The 22,086-nt window shown below is 44.7% G+C and overlaps 1 protein-coding gene across 6 annotated transcripts in view; it reads right to left on the bottom strand.

The window, feature by feature from the left end:
* The window catches only part of ST3GAL1 (ST3 beta-galactoside alpha-2,3-sialyltransferase 1), a 158,246-nt gene that overhangs the window by 40,959 nt on the left and 95,201 nt on the right, over positions 1 to 22,086 (bottom strand). For 3 of the 6 annotated variants that reach the window (XM_006123533.4, XM_075920091.2, XM_075920092.2), the window contains exons 2-4: positions 20,345 to 20,411; positions 6,837 to 6,901; positions 37 to 865 (exon numbers count right to left, since the gene is read on the bottom strand). In XM_006123533.4, coding sequence (XP_006123595.1) covers positions 37 to 351 — 315 coding nt within the window. In that variant the 5' untranslated portion in view covers positions 352 to 865; positions 6,837 to 6,901; positions 20,345 to 20,411. The remainder of the gene's footprint in view (positions 1 to 36; positions 866 to 6,836; positions 6,902 to 20,344; positions 20,412 to 22,086) is intronic. The other 3 variants (XM_006123530.4, XM_006123531.4, XM_006123532.5) reach the window with 1 other exon arrangement.

Here is a 22,086-nt window from a genome sequence, read left to right as displayed (position 1 = left end):
ACAATTTTCACACACATACAAACCCTTTCTACTTACCAGCCACCACTTGTAGCTCTCCTCTGGAATTAAGGCATTCCGAGTGGTCAGGAAAGGTTGTATAGTTTGATTTAACCTCTCATCAAACCAAAAGGAAAGTCCCAGTTCGGAAACACATGAATGACAGCTGCACGGTCTTTGGGGGTATTTCATTAATTTTTTAAAGTGCTCTGAGACCTGCATGACAATCTGCTTGGGATCCCAGGTGACCATCACTGCATTGTGTGTGTAATTCAGCAAAAATGATGTTACTGTGATGACGAATAGTAAGGCAAGTGAAAACATTTTCAGATTCTTCTTCTTGATGGCAACCATCTTTTTCCTCTTTGTCTGGATGGTAGCCTATGACTTGTAGCTGAGATAAGGCCAAGAGAAAGATGGTCACAGACTTTTTGTATGATCGGGGGTTTAGGCCAAACAAAGCAATTCTGTTATCTTCGCTGGCAAGGGGAGCGCTCTTGCTATATTCTTGAGTGATTTCAAGAAGGAAAAAAATCAGACTTTATTTTTTTGTTCTTTTAAAAATGATCGCAAATCTCTCTTTCACTTCTATTCTTCAGGATGCTGCTAATTTCTTCCACTGAGCATTTAATTAAAATTGATCATGATAATTTCCTTTCCCCATTCTGGAAGATAGAGAGGTAATTAATATCAATGTCTTGGTTTCCTGTATTGGGAGCAAAACTTGAGGAAAAGGAGCTACAGAGAAGATTGTTTTTTTCTGAAAATGATTTCATTAATGCGGCCATTTAAGATCATCTTGTGGCCTTGGTCTGAAGTAATACTACTGCCTGGATGCTTGTTTAAGTCACAGATAGTCACTTGTCATCTGCAGATACACAAAGGGGAGGGGGGAGAAAAAAAAAGAAAAAGGTCAGAGATTTCAATTTCTTCCAACTCAGCTTCTGTTTTTGTTTCCCCACCCCATGGTTTCAGATCATTTCAAGAATCACATTAATAAGGTCTGCTGCACCTTCTGTCAGAGGACTTGCACTCTGGGAAGTTTTACGCCAGCCTCTCCGGAGGGAGGACACAAAGGCCTACAGAAATCGAATTACTGTCAGTTGATGTAGCGGTTACAGAGCTAAGACCCTTTTAAATTACTGTTTGCAGACACACATGGAATCAGCTCATCACCTCAGACTGACCTTGCTAGCCAGCAGTTACACAGAGTATTTATAACTGAGAATAGCTGAACAAGAAAGCAGAGGGCGAGAGGGAGAGAGACACACACAACTGCACCCCAAGTTAGCTGACTTTATGATTTACAGAGCTGCAAGAAACAGGACCTAAGCTGTCAGAAAGTGGGAGGGGAAATCAGGCCAGAAGCTCACTGTATTCTAAGTACACTTTTGAAAGGGTTAAGGAGCTTTGGTGGGGTATTTCTCCCTACATCTACTATCAGTGCCAGAGAAGAAGATAAGGTCAGCCGACTAAATGTTTTCATGGGATACTGAGTGTCCACCTGAGCAAGACTCCAAACTTTTGCTTGCTTTGATCTTTGCCTCAAGCAGAAATCAACTCAACGCGAGTTAGATGCCTAAATACCTTTGAAGATTTAGCTCCAAGGACTAAGACCTGGTCTACATTTAGTCTATGTCTACACTGCACCCATTTGATGCAAGAAATATGCAAATGAGGCGGAGCATGGAATATCGCCACGCCTCATTTGAATAATTAACGAGGCTGGTTTTGCTCAAAACTCCACCTCATTTGCATATTTCTTGCGCCAAACGGGTGCAGTGTAGACATAGCCTCTACGTATATACTGGCAGACCTAGTGCAGTGAATGGCGTGGTTGGAATTTTTAATTGTTTGAGGAGGAAAAAAAAGTGCCATTGTTTAAATAATGAATCCTGTAATTTTTTTGGGGGGGGTTGGGGGAACATCAAAATGAGCTGTCAAAACACCCTTCATTCTTTATTACAATTGGCTTATGAATATGCATAACTCAAAGATGCTTTATGCAAGACAAGCCATGTAACATATCATTTTTACAGTTACAATCTACTGAATGTGTATATCCTATTTTTGTGCATGTATCATTCCTGTAATGGAAGTTAGAACTATGAAATGTGAATGTTTTAATTCTAGATGGGCTAATGAGGGCCGTTAGTGATACTTTAGGAACTTAATGGCTCAGTATTCAAACCAACAACTTGTAAATGGTTCTATTTTTCCTATGAGCCCAAACTGTGCTTGGTCCTAAAAAGACATGTGACCATGACACTTGGTATTGAAATCCATCTTGAATCAAGTACTTTTCCATGGGGAGGGGGAGACTGAACAAAAGCTTCCTGCACTGGGGGAAAGTATATTAAAGGAATGGAAAGCAATCTGAGCATTTGTCTTCAGCTGGCCTTTTAAACTGCCTTGCCCACACTAAGAATATATATATACATATATATGAAACCTGAAAACAAAGAACTCTGAAAAGCTGTAGACCCAGGCCAGAGTAAAGATCATCTTTGACTTGAAGCATTTCACCTGAGCTAAAAAAGCAATTATTTAGGGCAGGGGTGGCCAACCCATTAAAGGCAAAGAGTTAGAATAGTTGGGGATATAGTGCAAAGAGCTGGGGGGAAAAGGTTGTCGAGAAAAAAAAAAATCCCCAGCCATGTTTGGTCAAGCACATCAGGTTCCCGTTGGCTGGTGCCATTTTGCTTTGCTGTGCCCCACAGTGAGCACAAGGAAACGGGATCCGGGGGCCATTTTTAGGGGCAGCTTCGCAAACCACGGGGGAGACTTTGCGAGCTGTACTTGGGCGGGGGGCGGGGGGGGGGAAGAGCCGCATGTGGCTTGCGAGCCGAGCTGCGGGTTGGCCAGCCCTGATTTAGGGTAAGAATTTGCATGTAACAAGTTTCTTAATTAAAACAAACACAAGATGCCAGCTATTTCTAATGCATTTAGTACCTTCCTTTGATTTCTCTGTTTTCACCTACAATCACTTAAATCCTACTTTTTTTTACTTAATAAAAATACACGCTTATTATCAAGCCCAATGAAAATGACTGTCACCTGGTGGTGGGGAGGAGTATCTCTCACTTTCATTGTTAAAGAGCATGAACATATTCATGAGCTTTCTGTGTGTCAAACTTTTACTCAGGGTAAGGAGGATTTATTTGGGGTTTAGGTCCTTTTGGAGCCTATGTTTCTGGGTGCTATCAAAGGCCTAATAGCAGCCCTCCTGGAGCGGAGCTGGTTCAGTGTCCTGCACTTCTTTAACATAAACATGGCTGCCACTTTTTTTCGAAACAGCGCTTTTTTGAAAAAAAACAAAAACAAAAAAAGGCAGTCTAGATATGGATCAGTTGAAAAATAAACCCTTTTTTGAAAGATCATATAAACCTCATTTTCTGGGGAATACAGGATCTTTCGAAAAAGGGTTTATTTTTCGACAGATCCGCATCTAGACTGCCGTTTTTTCGAAAAAGCGCCGTTTTGAAAAAAGCGGCAGCCATGTTTATGCTAATGAAGCACAGGATATTTAAATCCCTGCATCCTTAGCAATTTCGACGTGCCTCATCTACATCTCTGTCGACAGAGAGGTGTAGTGTAGACACAGCCCTGGTGATAATCCCAAGGGGATTTCCATCATACAACCTGTCACACCAAGCTCACTGACATTTTTAAAGTAAGGAAAAATTTCCAATAAAATTGCTGGTTTTTTTTTTTTTTTTTTAAAGAAAAAACAGAAAGTGAGCCCCTGGTAAACCTTTCAAAAGGAAAAATTATACTTCAAAAGTTCATGGGTTTTGTTAAGCTAGTTTTTCATCTTCTCCCCCCCAAACAGCTCTACTAGTACCCAGTTCGATGTAGGACACTTACTGGGGTAGAACTCAGTGATATTTCAGATCATACAGGATTACATCAAATGTTCTCACTCCCAGAGCATGTACCCTAGACAGGGCTGGACCGAGCCATTCCGGCGCCCCGAACTGACAGGTTAATTGGGCCTCCGAGTTGGGGGAGGGCGTATGCGTGGCCCCGCCCCTGCGCAGGCACGCGGAGCTGGCGGCAGTAGGATGCACGTGTCTGGCCCAGCCCAGCCATCGCCGCTGGCGTGCAACCCGGGGTGGGCCGAGCCTAGCTATGCAGGGCCCCGCGGCCGTGGGGGGAAGGGCACTGCTGGCCAGCACTGCGGGGGTTAATGTGGCCCCCGCCCCAGGCAGCCACTGCATGGTGGCCGCTGGGAGCTGCTGCAGCTCACTGCACGCCCCTTACAGCTGCCATCAGGCACCCCCCATAGGTTGGCACCCCAGGCAGCTGCCCGGCTAGCCCATGCCTTAATCCGGCCCTGACCCTAGACATGCGCTAGAAGAGTCAGCACCTTCTCTCACTTTGCGGTCCCGTTCCTGCCACATGTGAACTGGCTCCTTACTTCACCACTGCCCAAAGAGTAGGTTGTGTGGATAGGTGAACTCTTTCCTTTTTTGCTCCTGGCTTGGGCATGGGGCTCCACTCCAGGGACTGAGAAGCAGACCCATTTAGCAGATGAAGAACAAGTCATGCCAAACTAATCTGATAGCTTTCTTTGATAGGATAACGAGCCTTGTGGATAAGGGAGAAGCGGTGGATGTCATATACCTAGACTTTAGTAAGGCATTTGATACGGTCTCGCATGATATTCTTATTGATAAACTAGGCAAATATAACTTAGATAGGGCCACGATAAGGTGGGTGCATAATTGGCTGGATAACCATAGTCAGAGAGTTGTTGTTAGCAGTGCTAAATCCTGCTGGAAAGGGATAACAAGTGGAGTTCCTCAAGGGTCTGTTTTGGGACCCGTACTGTTCAATATCTTCATCAATGATGTAGATATTGGGATAAAGAGTACGCTTATTAAGTTTGCAGATGATACCAAACTGGGTGGGGTTGCAACTTCTTTGGAGGATAGGGACATAATTCAAAATGACCTTAGCAAGTTAGAGAAATGGACAGAGGTAAACAGGATGAGGTTTAATAAAGAGAAATGCAAAGTGCTCCACTTAGGAAGGAACAATCAGTTCCATACATACAAGATGGGAAGCGACTGTCTAGGAAGGAGCATGGCGGAAAGGGATCTAGGGGTCATAGTGGACCACAAGTTGAATATGAGTCAACAGTGTGATGCTGCTGCAAAAAAAGCAAATATGATTCTAGGTTGTATCAACAGGTGTGTTGTAAGCAAGACTCGTGAAGTCATTCTGCCGCTCTACTCTGCACTAGTTAGGCCTCAGCTGGAGTACTGTGTCCAGTTCTGGGCACCACATTTCAAGAAAGATGTGGAGAAATTGGAAAGGGTGCAGAGAAGAGCGACAAGAATGATTAAAGGTTTAGAGAACATGACCTATGAAGCCAGGCTTCATGAACTGGGCTTGTTTAGTTTGGAAAAAAGAAGATTAAGGGGGGACATGACAGCGGTTTTCAAATATCTAAAAGGGTGTCACAAGGAGGAAGGAGAAAATTTGTTCCTCTTGGTTACTGAGGACAGGACAAGGAGTAATGGGCTTAAAGTGCAGCAGGGGAGGTTTAGATTGGACATTAGGAAAAAATTCCTAACTGTCAGGGTGGTCAAATATTGGAATAAATTGCCAAGGGAGGTGGTGGAATCTCCCTCTGGAGATATTTAAGAACAGGTTAGATAGACATCTGTCAGGGATGGTGTAGACGGAGCTTGGTCCTGCCTTGATGGCGGGGGGCTGGACTCGATGACCTCTCGAGGTCCCTTCCAGTCTTATGATTCTATGATTCTATGAATTACATGCCAAGATTAGAATCTGCTGCTAGGAACTTGTGCCATTTTAGAACACTCACTAGGACAGCGGTCCGGGGCGCTGCTGGTATCAGCCCAATCTACTATATATTTGTAGATATAAGAATTCCTCCTAAATGGCAAGAGCTAGGACCACCAAGTTCAGTATACAGCTTCCTCTTAGCATAACTTAAAGTAAGGTAAGTGTTTGGTTGTGCCAGAAAAACGGGATCTTCCTGGAAGGGGATTGCTTCTGAAAATCAAACAGAAAAGAGAGAGAGAGAACCACCGGGCAGGTGAAAGGGGGCTGGCTGGCGGTATGTCCCACCTTCAGGCCAAGACTGTCCCAGCCTCCAGCCTCCCACCTTCCCAGGTGCCCTTTAAGGAGAGCAGGGGGGCGGTGGGGCACGGAAGCTCCTCCCTGTTAATACAGGAACATTGCTGGCTGTTCTACTTAGTGAGACAGGAGAAAGTGTGCATTTGCTGCATTCCTCGCTCTGGCTGGAGAGTGCAGAGAGCAGACGACCTGGGCCTGCCCCAGCCAGGAGACATGCACTTTGCACCAGCTGTGCCTGTTAGAGCTGCAGTGGCCATGGAGAGGTGCTTCTCACCTGGCACCCAGCTGCTGCCGTGAGGGGGCTGGGGTTTCCCCCTCTCCCCTGGGCAGCCTGAATTCCAAACCTCTCATCTCCAGCCCCACTCCAGAGCAATGATTTAAATGAAGCACGTACACTTTCATTTTATTCTCAATTAACTTTTGTCTTTTTGAATTAAGGACCCGAGCAATGCCAGGTAAGTCTAGAAAGAAAGAAATGTACAACAGAATCACTGTGAGTTGCAGACCCACCTTATGTTCTAGGACTAAAATGTATAAAAAATTGGCACAAGCAAGGTGGGTGAACGCAGTACTGCTAATTCCAAACTTTCAGAAATCATGACTCGGCCACAAACAGTCCAAGGGATTTTGATCTCTTCCTTGCCTTCTAGTTTTGAGCCTTTAGTATTCACATTTTCATGCTTACATGGCTAGAAACTTATTTAATAAATGAAAGCTGAGAGGCTCACCTAATCACGACTCCAGTAGATCTATATGATAGGGGTTCACAATGCAACCATGGAAGTTTGCAACACTGTGAATAAGAGATGAGCTGAATTAGTATGTTTGGATCCTTAAGCACTTATCTACATGAGATGCTCAGAGAAAATAATCCGAATTAAAGGTATGAGTTCAAAATGAACTAATTAAACCACATTAAACCCCAGTGTGAACACTTTTATTCATAAGTGACTAATAGATTTTAAATGTACACCATTAGTTAATCCAGATTCACATTCCTGAAGTCTGATCCACACTTAAAAAGTTATATTGGCATAGCTATGTTAATTAAGGGTGTGGAAAAAACCCACACCTATTGACTGACATAGATATTCCAACAAACTCCCTGCGTATAAGAAGTTAGGTCATGACAAAAGGGCTAGCTAACTCAATTCAGGGAGCTGGCATTCCCACAGTGACATAAGAAGGCCTTCTGTTTGTTATGGATCGGTCTACATTGGCATAGATATATCAACATAATTGCTAGCCCAGAATCTATAGTGTAGCCATACCTCAGGTGTCCACATGTAAACAAGCTTTAGGAGGTTGGGTTCCTGGCTAGTCCAAAAGAAGGGTGAAATGATTCAGAAATCTTACAGCTGGCCGAGTACCAAAGGTACTTTTGTTTAGTAAGTTGATAGTTCATTTTCTGTATGACTTTGGGCAATGTAAGCTAGGGGTTAGTAGAATTTAAGTTGCCAACCCTGGGTTTGTTAAACTAGAGTCTGAGTGTCTACATTAATTTGTAATTCTAGATTAGGCATTGGGGAAGCATGACTATCCAGAGGATGGAGGAAGTTGGCCTGTGGAATTCTGGGATACTTTTGGCAGACTCCAAGAGCATGAGCCTAGTGGAGCTATGTCTACACTGCCAAGCGGGCTTGAACTCTGGGTCCCAGCTTGATTCAGGCTTGGGCCCGTCACTGCGGTGGGTCCTGAGACCCTGGCTCCAAGCCTTGTGTTAACATGATTTTTGTGCAGGCAGACATGGGCAGGGGGAAACACCTGTGTGAGGTTTGAATCTGAGCTCAAAATAGGGTTGCCAGGTGTCCGGTATTCAACAGGACAGTCCGGTAAAAAAATTCAGAGAATACTGGATACTTAAAATGTCCGGTATTACTGAATTTTTCCCCGGCCAGGAGCCGAAAATGCCAGGCACCTGGCAACCCTACAAACACTCAGTGCCCGGCCTCCTCCCCCAGCTACCAGACCCCATGCTTACCTGGTTCCCCAAGGCTGCCAGCATAAAATGGCTGCCGGCCAAAAGACCTAGGGGAAGCAATGCTTAGTGCTCAACTGCTCCCCTGTTCCTATCCCTGCACTCACTCTTAAAGGGGACATGCTGTTTTATTTATTTATTTATTTTTTTGGCTTAATATATCCTTTTAGGTTTTTTTTTTTTGGCTCAACTACATTGGTCTCTCCTCCCCCCCCCCCCTCCTTTTTTCCCCTTCAACAGAATTTTTTCCCGGTGTTTTTTTTGGGGGGGAGGGGGAAGGGGTAGAGGGTGTTCGGTATTTTTGTTTCAACCATCTGGCAACCCTAAGCTCAAACGCTGGGTTTACATGTCAGCGCAGCTATATGCTTAATCTCTTGGTGCCTCATCTGTAAATGGTGACGATACTTCTTTTGTCTCACGTGGCAGAGATCCAGCCTTTCCTATGGCGATCCTGTGCTTTTAGGCAGATTGTGTTTCTCTCAGTGGCTCACTGTGGCCCTCTACATTGCCTCTCACCCTTTACTAGAAGAAACAGTCAGAGCCTGCATCATAGGGCAGCCAAACAGGGTTTAATCCCAAACTCCCTCTTCAGGGGTGGCCTCCATAGTGGCTCAGGGAGGATTGGGAGGAACCCAGACCCACCCTTTGTCCCAGGTTCAGGCCCAGGGACCATTATGGCAGCAGCAGGTAGTGAGTCCTTTACCCTGAGCCACATCCCCAACCATCTCCTCCCAGTACTTGTCTCCTGGTACCTGACCACGTCCTCCTGCTCTTTCCCCAGTGCACCTCTTCACTCCCAGTCCTTGGCCTGCCAGCCCTCCCTGAAGGGAAGCCTTTTAAACTAGCCCCAGAAGGTCCTTAATGACGCTGCAAGTGTTCTGATGAGCCTGCTGCTTCTGGAAAGCTTTTAAATGCCCCAGGCTTTTCCTGATTGCGCTGCAGCAGCTGCCTCTGGCTTGGTTATTCCAGGGGAAGAGTTTTCTGATCCCAGAGACCAGCACAGCTACCTTTCATCAGACAGTGGTACCCAATGGTCTGGGTCTGCCACCCATGTTAGGCTAAGGGTTTGCATGATAGGGACGCTATCGCAAATTAAACTAGGGTTTCAATTTAAAGCTCAATTGCTATTCTGTATTAACGTGCCATGGGGACACTTATTCTGCCTGAGTAGTGCCTTTGTGCAGGTTAGATTAATCACTTCCAAAGAGGTTTAGGCTAAACTACACAAAGGTGCTCTAAATGAGCTGCACATGGGCAGCTAGCATGGCATAGCTATTCTGGACAAATTTCATCTTGCAGGCAAGCTCTAATAGCTCTTCATGGACTGGCTTCTGTAGCATGATTGTGCATTTCCTAGCACAAAGTGGGGGTGGGGGGAGGGCGCAATTCAAAAGAATTAATTCTAATGTCAGTTCTTGCAAGAATTCTCCCATTTGGGGCAAAGATCAGCCTCCCATTCAAGGTCCGGATCTGATTCAGAGGCAAAGCCACAGGAACTAGAGTGGATTCAACTCCTCTTCTTAGGTCTGAAGGATATGGAGTTGGTGCTTCTGTCTGGGTCCCATCTCTGGTTTTGAAAAGCAAAATGGAGTGGCCCCGGAAATTCCAAAAACCTTTGTTCTAAAATGTTGGGGGCTTTCTCTCTCTCAGAGGTCCGTCTTTCAGATGCAGCGTATTTGATTTACTCCAAACTTCTCCCCTCAAAAAATAAAAAAATCAGGCTCTGGGATGAATCTAAACTCCAAAACAGGAGTCCCAAAGGATTTCTTTCTGAAAGTCAGAAAAGGGGTTGGGATGCAAAAACAAACAAACAAATCCCAAAAGGCCGAGGGTTGCAAGTGGCACTTGTGAGGCCCTAGCCCAGAGTTTCTAAAAGTTGTCCATGGAACCACTCTGAGAAAGCTGCCAACAGGTCACTACAGTTTGTTGATTTACCAGTGCCATAGCCACAGCGCTTCGTGGCTCCTATTGGCTGTGTTTGCTGTTTGCAGCCAAAAGGAGCCACGGAAAATGATGTGGGCCGGGCAGCTGCTTCCCACGGCTCCCCTTGGCTGCAAACAGCGAACCACAGCCAATGGGAGCTGACAGGCTCTGTGGCTGCAGCACCGGTAAATAAACAAACTGTAGCAGCCTGTTTGCAGCTCTCTCAGAGTGGTTCCGCAGACTACTTTGAGAAACACTGCTCTAGCCTATTTATGCATTGCCGGCTTTGTCTCCAGGTGACAGCTGACCATAAATTGGAGTGTCAGTTTCCCTCTCAGTGCATAAACCAGCACTAACACGGCTTTTGAAACATTCTTCATACTATCAAGAGGGACCGTAAATATTTGTGTCAGCTTGACTTGTATGCAGGCAAAATTCAGAAACTGCCACTCCCCAGCAGAGGAAGAGGAAGACAAACAGGGACAAAATGTATACTGTACTGAAGCTTTGAAAAATTACAGAGGCAAGGAGAAGCCCCGTTAAGAAAATAACATGGCTGCAAAATAAAGCACTCCAAAGCCAGGAAACAATTAAACTTAGTTTTGCACATGCAATCTTGCAAGCATACAACCTTAACTCTGCCTGCCCTTGTTATATTCATAAATACTATACAGACTTTAATTGCATAGTTACAATTATTATTATTTTTGCAGGCTCACTGCCTCCTTTAGGGCCTGATCTAAAGTCCATCAAAACCAAGGCTTCAGTAGTGTTTGGATCAGGCCGTCAGTGTAGGATAGGGAGAGGCTGTGTAGTACAAAGATGGGTTGCATCTCCTCCACATCCCACTCTAAGGTACCTCATCATGGTATCTGAGGCTGTGATACAAAGTCCAATGAAGTCAATAAGAAGACTAACTGGACTTCTATACAGTTTCCATCAGGCCCATTGTTCCTTGAAGCCTTGCTTGCATCAAGAACCCTCCCCCCCCCCCCCGCCCAAGAGATTCAGGGAGGTCAACAAGGTAAAGTAATTCAGGCTACAGAGTCTAACACCGGCTAGAGCTGGCCCAGACTGTTTCAGACAAAGCAGAATTCTCTACATCCCTATTTCAAGTTTTCTATCGTGAGATATTTGCATGTTCCCCAAATAAATGCAAAAATAAATATATAATCCACCTTTAAAGGAAATTGAAAATTGTGGTGAAAACCAACACCTCCTTCCACTTACACACATGTCCCCGCCAGTCATGAAATTAGATCCTCAGTTTTGGATCATGTAGTTGTTCTCATGCTAGGCTGCTGAAGTCAGACTCTTAAAAAATACTTAACCAAAACTCCCTTTTAAAAGTTTAAATTTGTTTTTTGTTTTGTTTTTAAAAGGGAAAAAGGAGCCTTTAATGGGGGAAAAAATTGTAAAGTGAGTATTGTTTAGACAAGAGATCTACTCTGGCCTCCAGAATAAATATAACGTTTGCCAGGATTTTAAAAAATTCAGTGGTGAGTTAAAAAACACAAATTTAGACTTTTTGTTGATATACTTGACGCCACTATTTCCAAACACATAATCAGATCTCCTTTTATAGCACTGTGAGGCAGGCGAGAAACCAGAAGAACTAGCACGGACCTTTCACAGTGTATAAATATACACCGGACATCCTATTTAATACATTTTGTTTACTAATTCCTATGTTTGATCATGTTTTTTAAGAGTATGCATACTAAAGCTGGCTCATGAGACTGGCAATGTGATGACACACCTGCTTAGTCTTTTGCCTCGAGACTTTTGCCTCACCATTTCAGTCCTTACGGTGGTAAAAATTCTCACCATCTGAAAATTCTTCTCTATGAATTTGGATGGGCTCACCTTCAAGTGGACAATTGTCCATGGAACCAAAGACCCCCTACACACGCGCACATACTTCCTCATGGTGGGAATTAATTGGCAGTATTGACAGTCAGAAGCAAAAGATCAAAGGCTGGCGGGAGATGGAGACAGAGCCGCCTCCTTATACATAGAGATGAACCCTTCAGGTGAAGGTAGAGGTCCAATGTCTGGTTATGGTGGGGTAGTGTCTAATGTCACTGCCTGTTCCATACGTGGATAGAACAGTTCAGCCTTCAATGTACCAATCTGGCATTAGACTCAATGAAGCCAACTGCTTCAGCATCCTGAAAACTATTCCACCTCCTACAAGCCATCTATAAATCTTGAAAACCTGAGTGTTTCCATAGGAGGTGCTGCTGCAGCCTGCCCTCCAGAAGAGTGTGGGGCACATCTGCCAAAAGGGAGCTAGCAGTGCTAACGATGCGGATAGGTGTTTAACCCTGCCCTCATATTGAGCTACCACATAGAGAACAGGAGGAAGGGGTCTGAGCAGCCTCCTGCGCCCGAACACCATCCACTTTCATCGGCTTCTCATTCAGCCCCTTCACGCTCCTCAGCCACTTACCTCGAGGTGGGGGAGGGGAGAGGGAAAAAGAAGGCACATTTCAGACAAAACAGGTCTGATTTCCTAGCTTTTATTGACATTGCAAGGAGAGAAATGGATTTTGTGGTTTTATGCATGCAGGATGTTTTCACTAGGTTTGTCAGGGGCAGGTGAGCAAAGCCCACAGGTAAGTGCTGAATGTGCGGGACTGGGAGATGGGTTGGAAATGGGGGGGACTACGGCCTATAATGGCAAGGAGAAAGGAGGGTCAGGGCACAACAGGGAGGCAAGATCAAATCAGTATCTTAGATGCCTATATACAAATGCGAGAAGTATGGGTAATAAGCAGGAAGAACTGGAATTGCTAACCAATAAATACAACTATGATATCATTGGTATTACAGAAACCTGGTGGGATGGGATGCATGATTGGAATGTTGGTATGGAAGGGTACGGCTTGCTCAGGAAGGACAGACAGGGAAAAAAGGGAGGAGGGGTTGCCTTGTATATTAAAAATGTACACACTTGGACTGAAGTGGAGATGAACGTAGGAGATAGCTGTGTAGAGAGTCTCTGGGTTAAGCTAAAAGGGGTAAAAAACGAGGGTGATATCATGCTAGGAGTCTACTACAGGCCACCTAGCCAGGTGGAAGAGATGGATGAGGCCTTTTTTAAACAATTAACAAAACTATCCAAAGCCCAAGATTTGGTGGTGATGGGGGACTTCAACTATCCAGACATATGTTGGGAAACTAACACAGCGAGGCACAGGCTATCCAATAAGTTTCTGGACTGCATTGGAGACAACTTTCTGTTTCAGAAGGTTGAAAAAGCTACCAGAGGAGAAGCTGTTCTGGATTTGGTTTTAACAAATAGGGAGGAACTAGTTGAGAACTTGAAAGTGGAAGACAGTATAGGGGACAGTGATCACGAAATAATAGAGTTCATGATCTTAAGGAAAGGTAGAAGGGAGACCACCACAATTGAGGTTATGGATTTCAGGAAGGCAGATTTTGATAAGCTCAGAGAACTTGTAGGTAAGGTCCCATGGGAAGCAAGACTGAAGGGAAAAACAACTGAGGAGAGTTGGAAGTATTTCAAAGGGACGTTGTTAAGGGCCCAAAAGCAAACAATTCCGCTGTGTAGGAAAGATAGAAAATATGGCAAAAGACCAGCTTGGCTTAACAAAGAGATCTTGCATGATCTCAAAATAAAAAAGGAGTCATATAAAAAATGGAAACTAGGACAACTAACAAAGGATGAATATAGGCAAGCAACACGGGAATGCAGGGGCAAGATTAGAAAGGCAAAGGCACAAAATGAGATCAAACTAGCTACAGGCATAAAGGGAAACAAGAAGACCTTTTATAAATACATTAAAAGCAAGAGGAAGACCAAGGACAGGGTAGGCCCACTGCTTAGCGAGGAGGGAGAAGCAGTAACAGGGAACTTGGAAATGGCGGAGATGCTCAATGACTTCTTTGTTTCGGTCTTCACCGAGAAGTCTGGAGGTGTGCCTAACGTAGTGAATACAAGCAGAGAGAGGGTAAGTTTAGAAGATAGGATACACAAAGAACAAGTTAAAAATCACTTAGGAAAGTTAGATGTCAGCAAGTCACCAGGTCCTGATGAAATGCATCCCAGGATACTCAAGGAGCTGATAGAGGAGGTATCTGAGCCTTTAGCTATGATCTTTGAAAAATCATGGCAGACAGGGGAGATTCCAGAAGACTGGAAAAGGGCAAATATTGTGCCCATCTATAAAAAGGGGAATAAGAACAACCCAGGAAATTATAGACCGGTCAGTTTAACGTCTGTCCCAGGGAAGATAATGGAGCAGGTAATTAAGGAAATCGTATGCAAACACTTGGAAAGTAATAAAGTGATAGGGAATAGCCAGCATGGGTTTGTGAAGAACAAGTCATGCCAAACTAATCTGATAGCTTTCTTTGATAAGATAACGAGCCTTGTGGATAAGGGAGAAGCGGTGGATGTCATATACCTAGACTTTAGTAAGGCATTTGATACGGTCTCGCATGATATTCTTATTGATAAACTAGGCAAATATAACTTAGATAGGGCCACGATAAGGTGGGTGCATAATTGGCTGGATAACCGTTGTCAGAGAGTTGTTGTTAACGGTGCTAAATCCTGCTGGAAAGGGATAACAAGTGGAGTTCCTCAAAGGTCTGTTTTGGGACCCGTACTGTTCAATATCTTCATCAATGATGTAGATATTGGGATAGAGAGTACTCTTATTAAGTTTGCAGATGATACCAAACTGGGTGGGGTTGCGACTTCTTTGGAGGATAGGGACATAATTCAAAATGACCTTAGCAAGTTAGAGAAATGGTCAGAGGTAAACAGGATGAGGTTTAATAAAGAGAAATGCAAAGTGCTCCACTTAGGAAGGAACAATCAGTTCCATACATACAAGATGGGAAGCGACTGTCTAGGAAGGAGCATGGCGGAAAAGGATCTAGGGGTCATAGTGGACCACAAGTTGAATATGAGTCAACAGTGTGATGCTGCTGCAAAAAAAGCAAATATGATTCTAGGTTGTATCAACAGGTGTGTTGTAAGCAAAACTCGTGAAGTCATTCTGCCGCTCTATTCTGCACTAGTTAGGCCTCAGCTGGAGTACTGTGTCCAGTTCTGGGCGCCACATTTCAAGAAAGATGTGGAGAAATTGGAAAGGGTACAGAGAAGAGCGACAAGAATGATTAAAGGTCTAGAGAACATGACCTATGAAGCCAGGCTTCATGAACTGGGCTTGTTTAGTTTGGAAAAAAGAAGATTAAGGGGGGACATGATAGCGGTTTTCAAATATCTAAAAGGGTGTCACAAGGAGGAAGGCGAAAATTTGTTCCTCTTGGTTTCTGAGGACAGGACAAGGAGTAATGGGCTTAAAGTGCAGCAGGGGAGGTTTAGATTGGACATTAGGAAAAAATTCCTAACTGTCAGGGTGGTCAAATATTGGAATAAATTGCCAAGGGAGGTGGTGGAATCTCCCTCTCTGGAGATATTTAAGAACAGGTTAGATAGACATCTGTCAGGGATGGTGTAGACGGAGCTTGATCCTGCCTTGAGGGCGGGGGGCTGGACTCGATGACCTCTCGAGGTCCCTTCCAGTCCTATTATTCTATGATTCTATGATTCTATGATTGTGGCTGGATGTCCTCAGCCCAAAAAGACTATCTGGGATGGTTAATTTCAGAGGCCCATGGAAGTAATGTTGATTCAGGTGGTGACACGGGACGTACTGAGTCCTGGTCTACACTAGGGCTACATTGTGTCTACATTGGTGCCATCTTGCGCAAAAGCAGCTGCTTTTTCACAAAAACTTGCTGCCTGTCTACACTGGCCGCGAGTTCTTGCGCAAGTACACTGACATTCTAATGGATGAAATCAGGGCTTCTTGCACAAGAACTATGATGCTCCCGCTCAGGAATAAGCCCTCTTGTGCAACTGTTCTTGTGCAAGAGGCCAGTGTAGACAGGCAACATGAATTTCTTGCGCAAAAAAGCCCTATGGTTAAAATGGCCATCAGAGCTTTCTTGAGCAAGAGAGCGTCTACACTAGCATGGATGCTCTTGCGCAAAAGCACATCTCTTGCGCAAAGGCACATGCCAGTGTAGACACTCTCTTCTGAAAGAGTTTTTGCACAAGAACTCTTCCGCAAAAGAGTTCTTGCACAAAATCATGCCAGTGTAGACGTAGCCCTTAGGAAGTTATTTTGAAATAAGGGGAGTTATTTCAAAATAACAAGCAGAGCATTCACACAACCAAGCCTGTTATTTCGAAATAAGTAGCTGGTTATTTTGAAATAATGATTCCTGCTTTCCACGAGGAATAACACTTATTTCGAAATAGTTATTTCACATATAGAATTAGGTGGATGCTCCACTGCTGATGTTTTGAAATAACTACTCCCTAGAGTAATTAAAATAATTACTCCCCAGTGCTTTCTGGGGCTCTAAGTCAAGGGAGCATGTTCACAATAACGGAGCCTGGCTCAGACTGATTTCGAGGCTTCCCCGTAGTGTGAACATGCTATTCTGAAATACTTATTTTGGGAGTTGTTATTTCGAAATAATTTCCTCATGTAGACAGACCCTGACAGTTCTGAGCAATTGTCCCAGTGTAGCACAGGATCAGCTACTGTTATCGGCAAAACTAGTTAAATTCCCTATCGCCAATGCCTTCAGTCCTTCTGCATGCGTCCTAATGCACTTAACCTTCAGCAGGCTGGCGTCTATGGACAAAAAAGAGACAGCAGAGCAAGTCTCTGTTTAGTATCAGGATTGAGGCTACAAGTATGAAAGCCACCATTTTAGAGAAAGGGGGAAGAAAAGTTGGTGGTGACGAAAAGGACTAAATCTAGTTGCTAGGTTCTTCTGTTCTTTTTAAAAACCTAAAGAAGCAGTGAAAGATGAGGTTGTCAGCATAAAAGAGCCCTGCATTCTAGTGTGATTGTATAAATACTCAAGCCCATTTCCTCTGTCATGGCTGGGTTGTTCCTAATATGCACTAGTGCCCCTGGCCGGTTCAATTTCAAATGCCTATTTCTAACTGAGCTTCCACCGCTTCTCTTTGCAAACTATCCCTCAGACTGTTAGAGTCCATCATTGCAGCATCTTCTCTCCATTTGCCGTAGTTCATTTAATCCCATTACTCCCAGTGACAGCAGCCGAAATGACTCCTCATCCTTCGGGGGATGTTACAACCCCAGCAGGCGCTCATGTTCCCTTTTGATCACCACTCACTCCAGCAGCACATGCATGGCTCCTTTAATTGCATCGCATCAGTCAAACCTTCCAGCCCCCCAAGTTCTTTCCTCAGCTCTCTCCACAAGTAGCAAAACTATCTGGTTCCCTAGAATTAAAAAAACAACCTAAGGCCCTTTGCTTACAGACCCTTAGGCTATGTCTACACTACGAGTTTTCTCGGTAAAAAAATATGCTAACGAGGGACTCATTTGCATGAGTCACAATGTCATTTGCATATTTTCTGCTGATCCATTTTTGCACTGGGGTTTTTGCGCAAAACCCAAGCAGTGTGGATGTTTTCTTTTTGCACAGAACCCACTTTTTTTGCAAGATCCTTATGCCCCAAAAAAGGAGGTACAGGCAGTCCCCGGGTTACGTACAAGATAGGGACTGTAGGTTTGTTCTTAAATTGAATTTGTATGTAAGTCGGAACTGGTACATATTGTAGGGGAAACTCCAGCCAAACATTTCTCCAGAGCTCAGTTTTATTCTCCCACACCTCACTTCCCTCAGTCCTTTATTCTCAAGCTGAGGTGTCTGCTGAGAAAAGCCGCTCCACGTCTCCCTAGTCTGCTGGGTCGGGCGCTAGCTTCGTGTCTCCCTGGTCTGCTAGGGGGAAAAGCAGCTAGTGTGGGGTTGCCTCACTCCGTTTGTAAGTAGGGATCTGATGTAAGTCGGATCCATGTAACCTGGGGACTGCCTGTATACCGATCTTGCGGAAAAAGGGGGTTTTGGTGCAAAAAGAAGATGTCCACATTCAGGGCTGGCTTTAGGAAGTGCGGGCCCGATTCACGGGGACACGGGGGATTCTCTTAGGCGTAGGGCCCCCCTCTTAGGCGTAGGGCCCAATTCGGGAGAATTGGGGGAAATCGGCCTAAAGCCGGCCCTGTCCACACTGCTTGGGTTTTTTTTTTCAAAAACTCCAGCACAAAAATGGATTGGCAGAAAATATGCAAATGAGATTGCGACTCATGCAAATAAGTCCCTCATTAGCATATTTTTTGCCAAGAAAACTTGTAGGGTAGACGTAGCCTCACAGAACTGTTATGCTGTCCTAGGATATGAGCGGTATGTTTCTGCTTCTACTGCCCAATACAGTACAGGTGAGACTTCTGTAGTCCGGAGTTCTATAGTCCAGTGACATCTGTGGTCTGGCATTCCTGTGGGTGCTCCCAGGATGGAGCGTTCACAGGGAAAAGCCAGGCCTTGTGCTCTACAACTCCTACTCCACCCTCCCAGATCTTCCGGAGGGCTGCAAATAGCCTTATGGGTGGTGCCGAAGCTCAGAGAGGGCGGGGAAGGGGCGGCAACAGGAGGATGCCCAGGGAATGAGGCAACATGGCTGTGAAGCCCCACAGGGCTGCACGCCTTGCTCCAGCTGTGAGGCTCCACAGTCATCCTGCATCTTCCCCCAAATGCCCTCCCATTCCCCAATGCTTGCCCCTCTGCGGCCACCAGAGTAGGCCCTGCAGCTGGCAGCATGAGAGGTGCTGGCACTGACCTCCCCATGTCCAGCAGATTCCCTGGTTCAAGACCAGCTAGGGGTGGTGCTGAATCAGGAAATATAATCTGTTTTGGAGGGTTTTTTTTAACTGCTATTTGTATTGCAAAATCACATGTTGTCCACTAGAATCCCGGCTTTGCACATTTCATGGAACATCTGTCTTTTAGACTACTCTCTCCCCACCCCCAACACAGATATATTAGCCTGGATTTTTCCAGACTGAATCTTATTTTATTCTTTCTGACATCTGTCACCACTGAGAACAGCCTCTCTTCATCCTCTTTGGAATCCCCCTTCCACTCCCTGAAGGGAGTTCCAAAGAGGATGGAGAGAGGCTGTTCTCAGTGGTGACAGATGGCAGAACAAGGAACAATGGTTCCAACTGCAGTTGGGGGAGGGCTGGGTTGAATATTAGGAAAAAACCTATTTCACTAGGTGGGAGGTGAAGCACTGGAATGGGTTACCTAGGGAGGTGGTGGAATCTCCATTCCTGGAAGTTTTTAAGGCCAGGCTCGACAAAGCCATGGTTGGGGTGATCTAGCTGGGGTTGGTCCTGCTTTGGGCAAAACTCAATGGCCTCCTGAGGTCTCTTCCAGCCTTAGGATTCTATGATTCTATGTTATGGGAGTTGCTCCATGCAGAGAAGGAATTTTCTGAGATTTTAAATTAGTTTGAGAGAAAATAATTAAAAATTGATGCTTTTTTAAATTAAGTGTAATTTGTCAGTGTGACACTTACTATGCCAAAATAACATTCTAGCTTTCCCACATTTACCATGGTGACATCATTATGGGAAACTTGGCCACACCCATGAAAAGTGGACATCCAGATAACAAAATCCATTCCGGACCACAGAATGCCGGACTAGAGCGGTTCAACCTGCATAGCTCTTAGAAGACTAATTTGCTCAATTAAATTTATAATCCTGCCTCACATTTAAACTAGAGGCCACTTGGACTCTGTGGAAGCCCTTTGTCATCAGGAGAGAAAAAAAATGGAACAATAAGCTTCATGAGATATTGACCCCCCAAAACTTAAACAATGAATGGTACTGAAGCACATTAGAAACTAACAAAAAATGTAGATAGGCTAATAAGCTTTCATGGGCTCAACCACTTCTTCAGATGAATGTAGCAAGGGGTCCAGAGGTACAAATAAATAGCAGAAAAAGAGGGGATGGGGAGAGAAAGAGAAGGTGAAAAAAACCCTTGTCAATTAGGGTGCATCTATACTTCACCCTAAACTCACTACGCAAATTGCGTATCTTATTTTGATTTTATTTCAAAATAGCTTATTTTGAAATTTGGCGTGTTTAGAGCCATCCCTTATCTCTAGTGCAACGAGGTTTACTGGGATGGCAAAAGCGCGCCCATTATTTCAAAAAATATTTTGAAATAACGGGCAGCTTATGTAGATGCAGGGTAGCAATTTTGGGATACCTCCGGTATCCTGAAATAGCATTCCAGTGTAGAAGTACCCTTAGAGTGTCTCTGCTAAAAGAGGCAAACAGTGTGCCAAATACTTAGTTTTTGATGTCCTCAGGGTGTTGAATATCCAGTTCATGTCTTTGTTCAAATCTTGATTAAAAGTGTCAAATTTACAAATGAAGGCACACCAACGCCTCTCCTTACCTTCCTTCTGTGGTGGAGGCCAAATTCTTCTCAATTACACCTTGTAACAACAATAACTTCAGTGAGGCTGTAGAGACATAAAAGAAAGTAGAAGTTAATCCTCTGTGCATATTATTATTCAGTTAAAAAACCCAAAACACCACCACCTAGAGTTAAATTCATGGCTACAGCTTTTTTTTCCCTCTCTCTTTCTACCCTGCCCCAATGTGGTACAGAAAACAAGAGCACAAATGAGTTTTTTCAAGGAAGACAGTTAGCACTGACGTAGGTTCTCACTAGGGATGTAAGCGAGTAGTTGACTACCCGATAAGCCTAGGCTACCTGACTACTCGCAGTTCCCCCACACACCTTGCTGCCTCTGTAGATAAATTAGATAATGCTACGTTAGATAAATTGTGCAATTAAGGGAGAGTCTGTCCTCCCTTTGCAGCGTTCCATTGAAATCAGGAGCATGAATCTCCCTTAACTAAATGCGGCTTGGACTCTGTGGAAGCCATTTCATTGGGAAGAAAAAAAAAGGAACGCTCAGCTTCATGAGCTGTTGACTTGTGGCACCAAGGCCTCTCCTCACCCTCCCTCAGGTTTTCTCCCTGTGGTGCTGCCTTCGGGGACACAGTGAACCCCCAGCTGCATGAGCTGCTTGTCTCTCTCTCTCTCTCTCTCTCTTATCCTGTGCAGGATACACCACCTAGCACAAAATGATCCTGCTTCATGCTTGCAGCTTCTAGATGCTACAGTAATGCCAATCTACTAGGGTGCATCTACACAGCACAGTTATTTCGAAATAACTGACATTATTCTGAAATAACAATGCAAGAGTGTCTACACAATTCCGTTATTTCAAAATAATTTAAAAATAGCAGCTGGCTTATTTCAAAATCTGTAAACCTCATTCCACGAGGATTAATGCTCATTCCAAAATAGCTATTTCGGAATAGTAGGAGTGTGGACACTCCACTGCTGTTATTTTGAAATAGCTCCTCCCTAGGGCCATTTAAAGTAATTATTCCCCAGTGCCCCCTGGGGCTCTAAATCGAGGTAGCATGTCCACATTAGGGAAGCCTGCCTCGGACTAATTTTGAGGCTTCCCTGCAGTGTAGACGTGCTATTTCAAAATAAGTTATTTTGGGAAAAAAAAATCCAAAATAGCTTATCTTGAAATAAGCATGCTGTATAGACGTACCCCTATATATTTTAGAGAGTTTGTATGTTTGTGTGTCTGTCCATCTGTGAGTCCGTTTGTTCAAGAACTCCTCCTAAATGGTAAGAGCTGGAACTGTCAAATGTGGTATGCAGCTTCCTCTTCTTCTAAACTAGAGTGAGGGCAGGGTTTGGTTGTGCCAGGACAATGGGATGTGCATGGAATGTGACTGCTTCACCTTAAACAGGAAGGAAGGGGTGTGATAGCAGGGAAAGTTAGACTCACGAATGACCACAGAGGGCAACCAGCACTCCAGCCCCGGAGAGCAGCTGCTGGACAGCAGTACTACCCAGGGAGCAGCCGCCTACCATGCTGCACAGCAACCCATGCCCTGGGCCAGTTGGTCCCGGGTCAAAGTTGCCAGGCAGGCCATGCAGCCTCTCCTGTCCTGGGCTGGCCCCAGCCCGAGGCAGTGCTAGATAGTCTTCTAGTAATAATCATCATAATCAGGCCCTGGCTCTTGCACAAAGCTAGCCCTACACTGTCAACATTGCTCTCGGGTTCTTCTCCAGCTCAGGTGTGGGAGGTTCGTGTTTCTTAT

Source organism: Pelodiscus sinensis, chromosome 2 (genome assembly GCF_052426305.1).
Source record: "Pelodiscus sinensis isolate ZL-2025 chromosome 2, ASM5242630v1, whole genome shotgun sequence".
Classification (NCBI taxonomy): domain Eukaryota; kingdom Metazoa; phylum Chordata; order Testudines; family Trionychidae; genus Pelodiscus; species Pelodiscus sinensis.
This window is presented reverse-complemented; position numbering and strand designations above follow the sequence as displayed.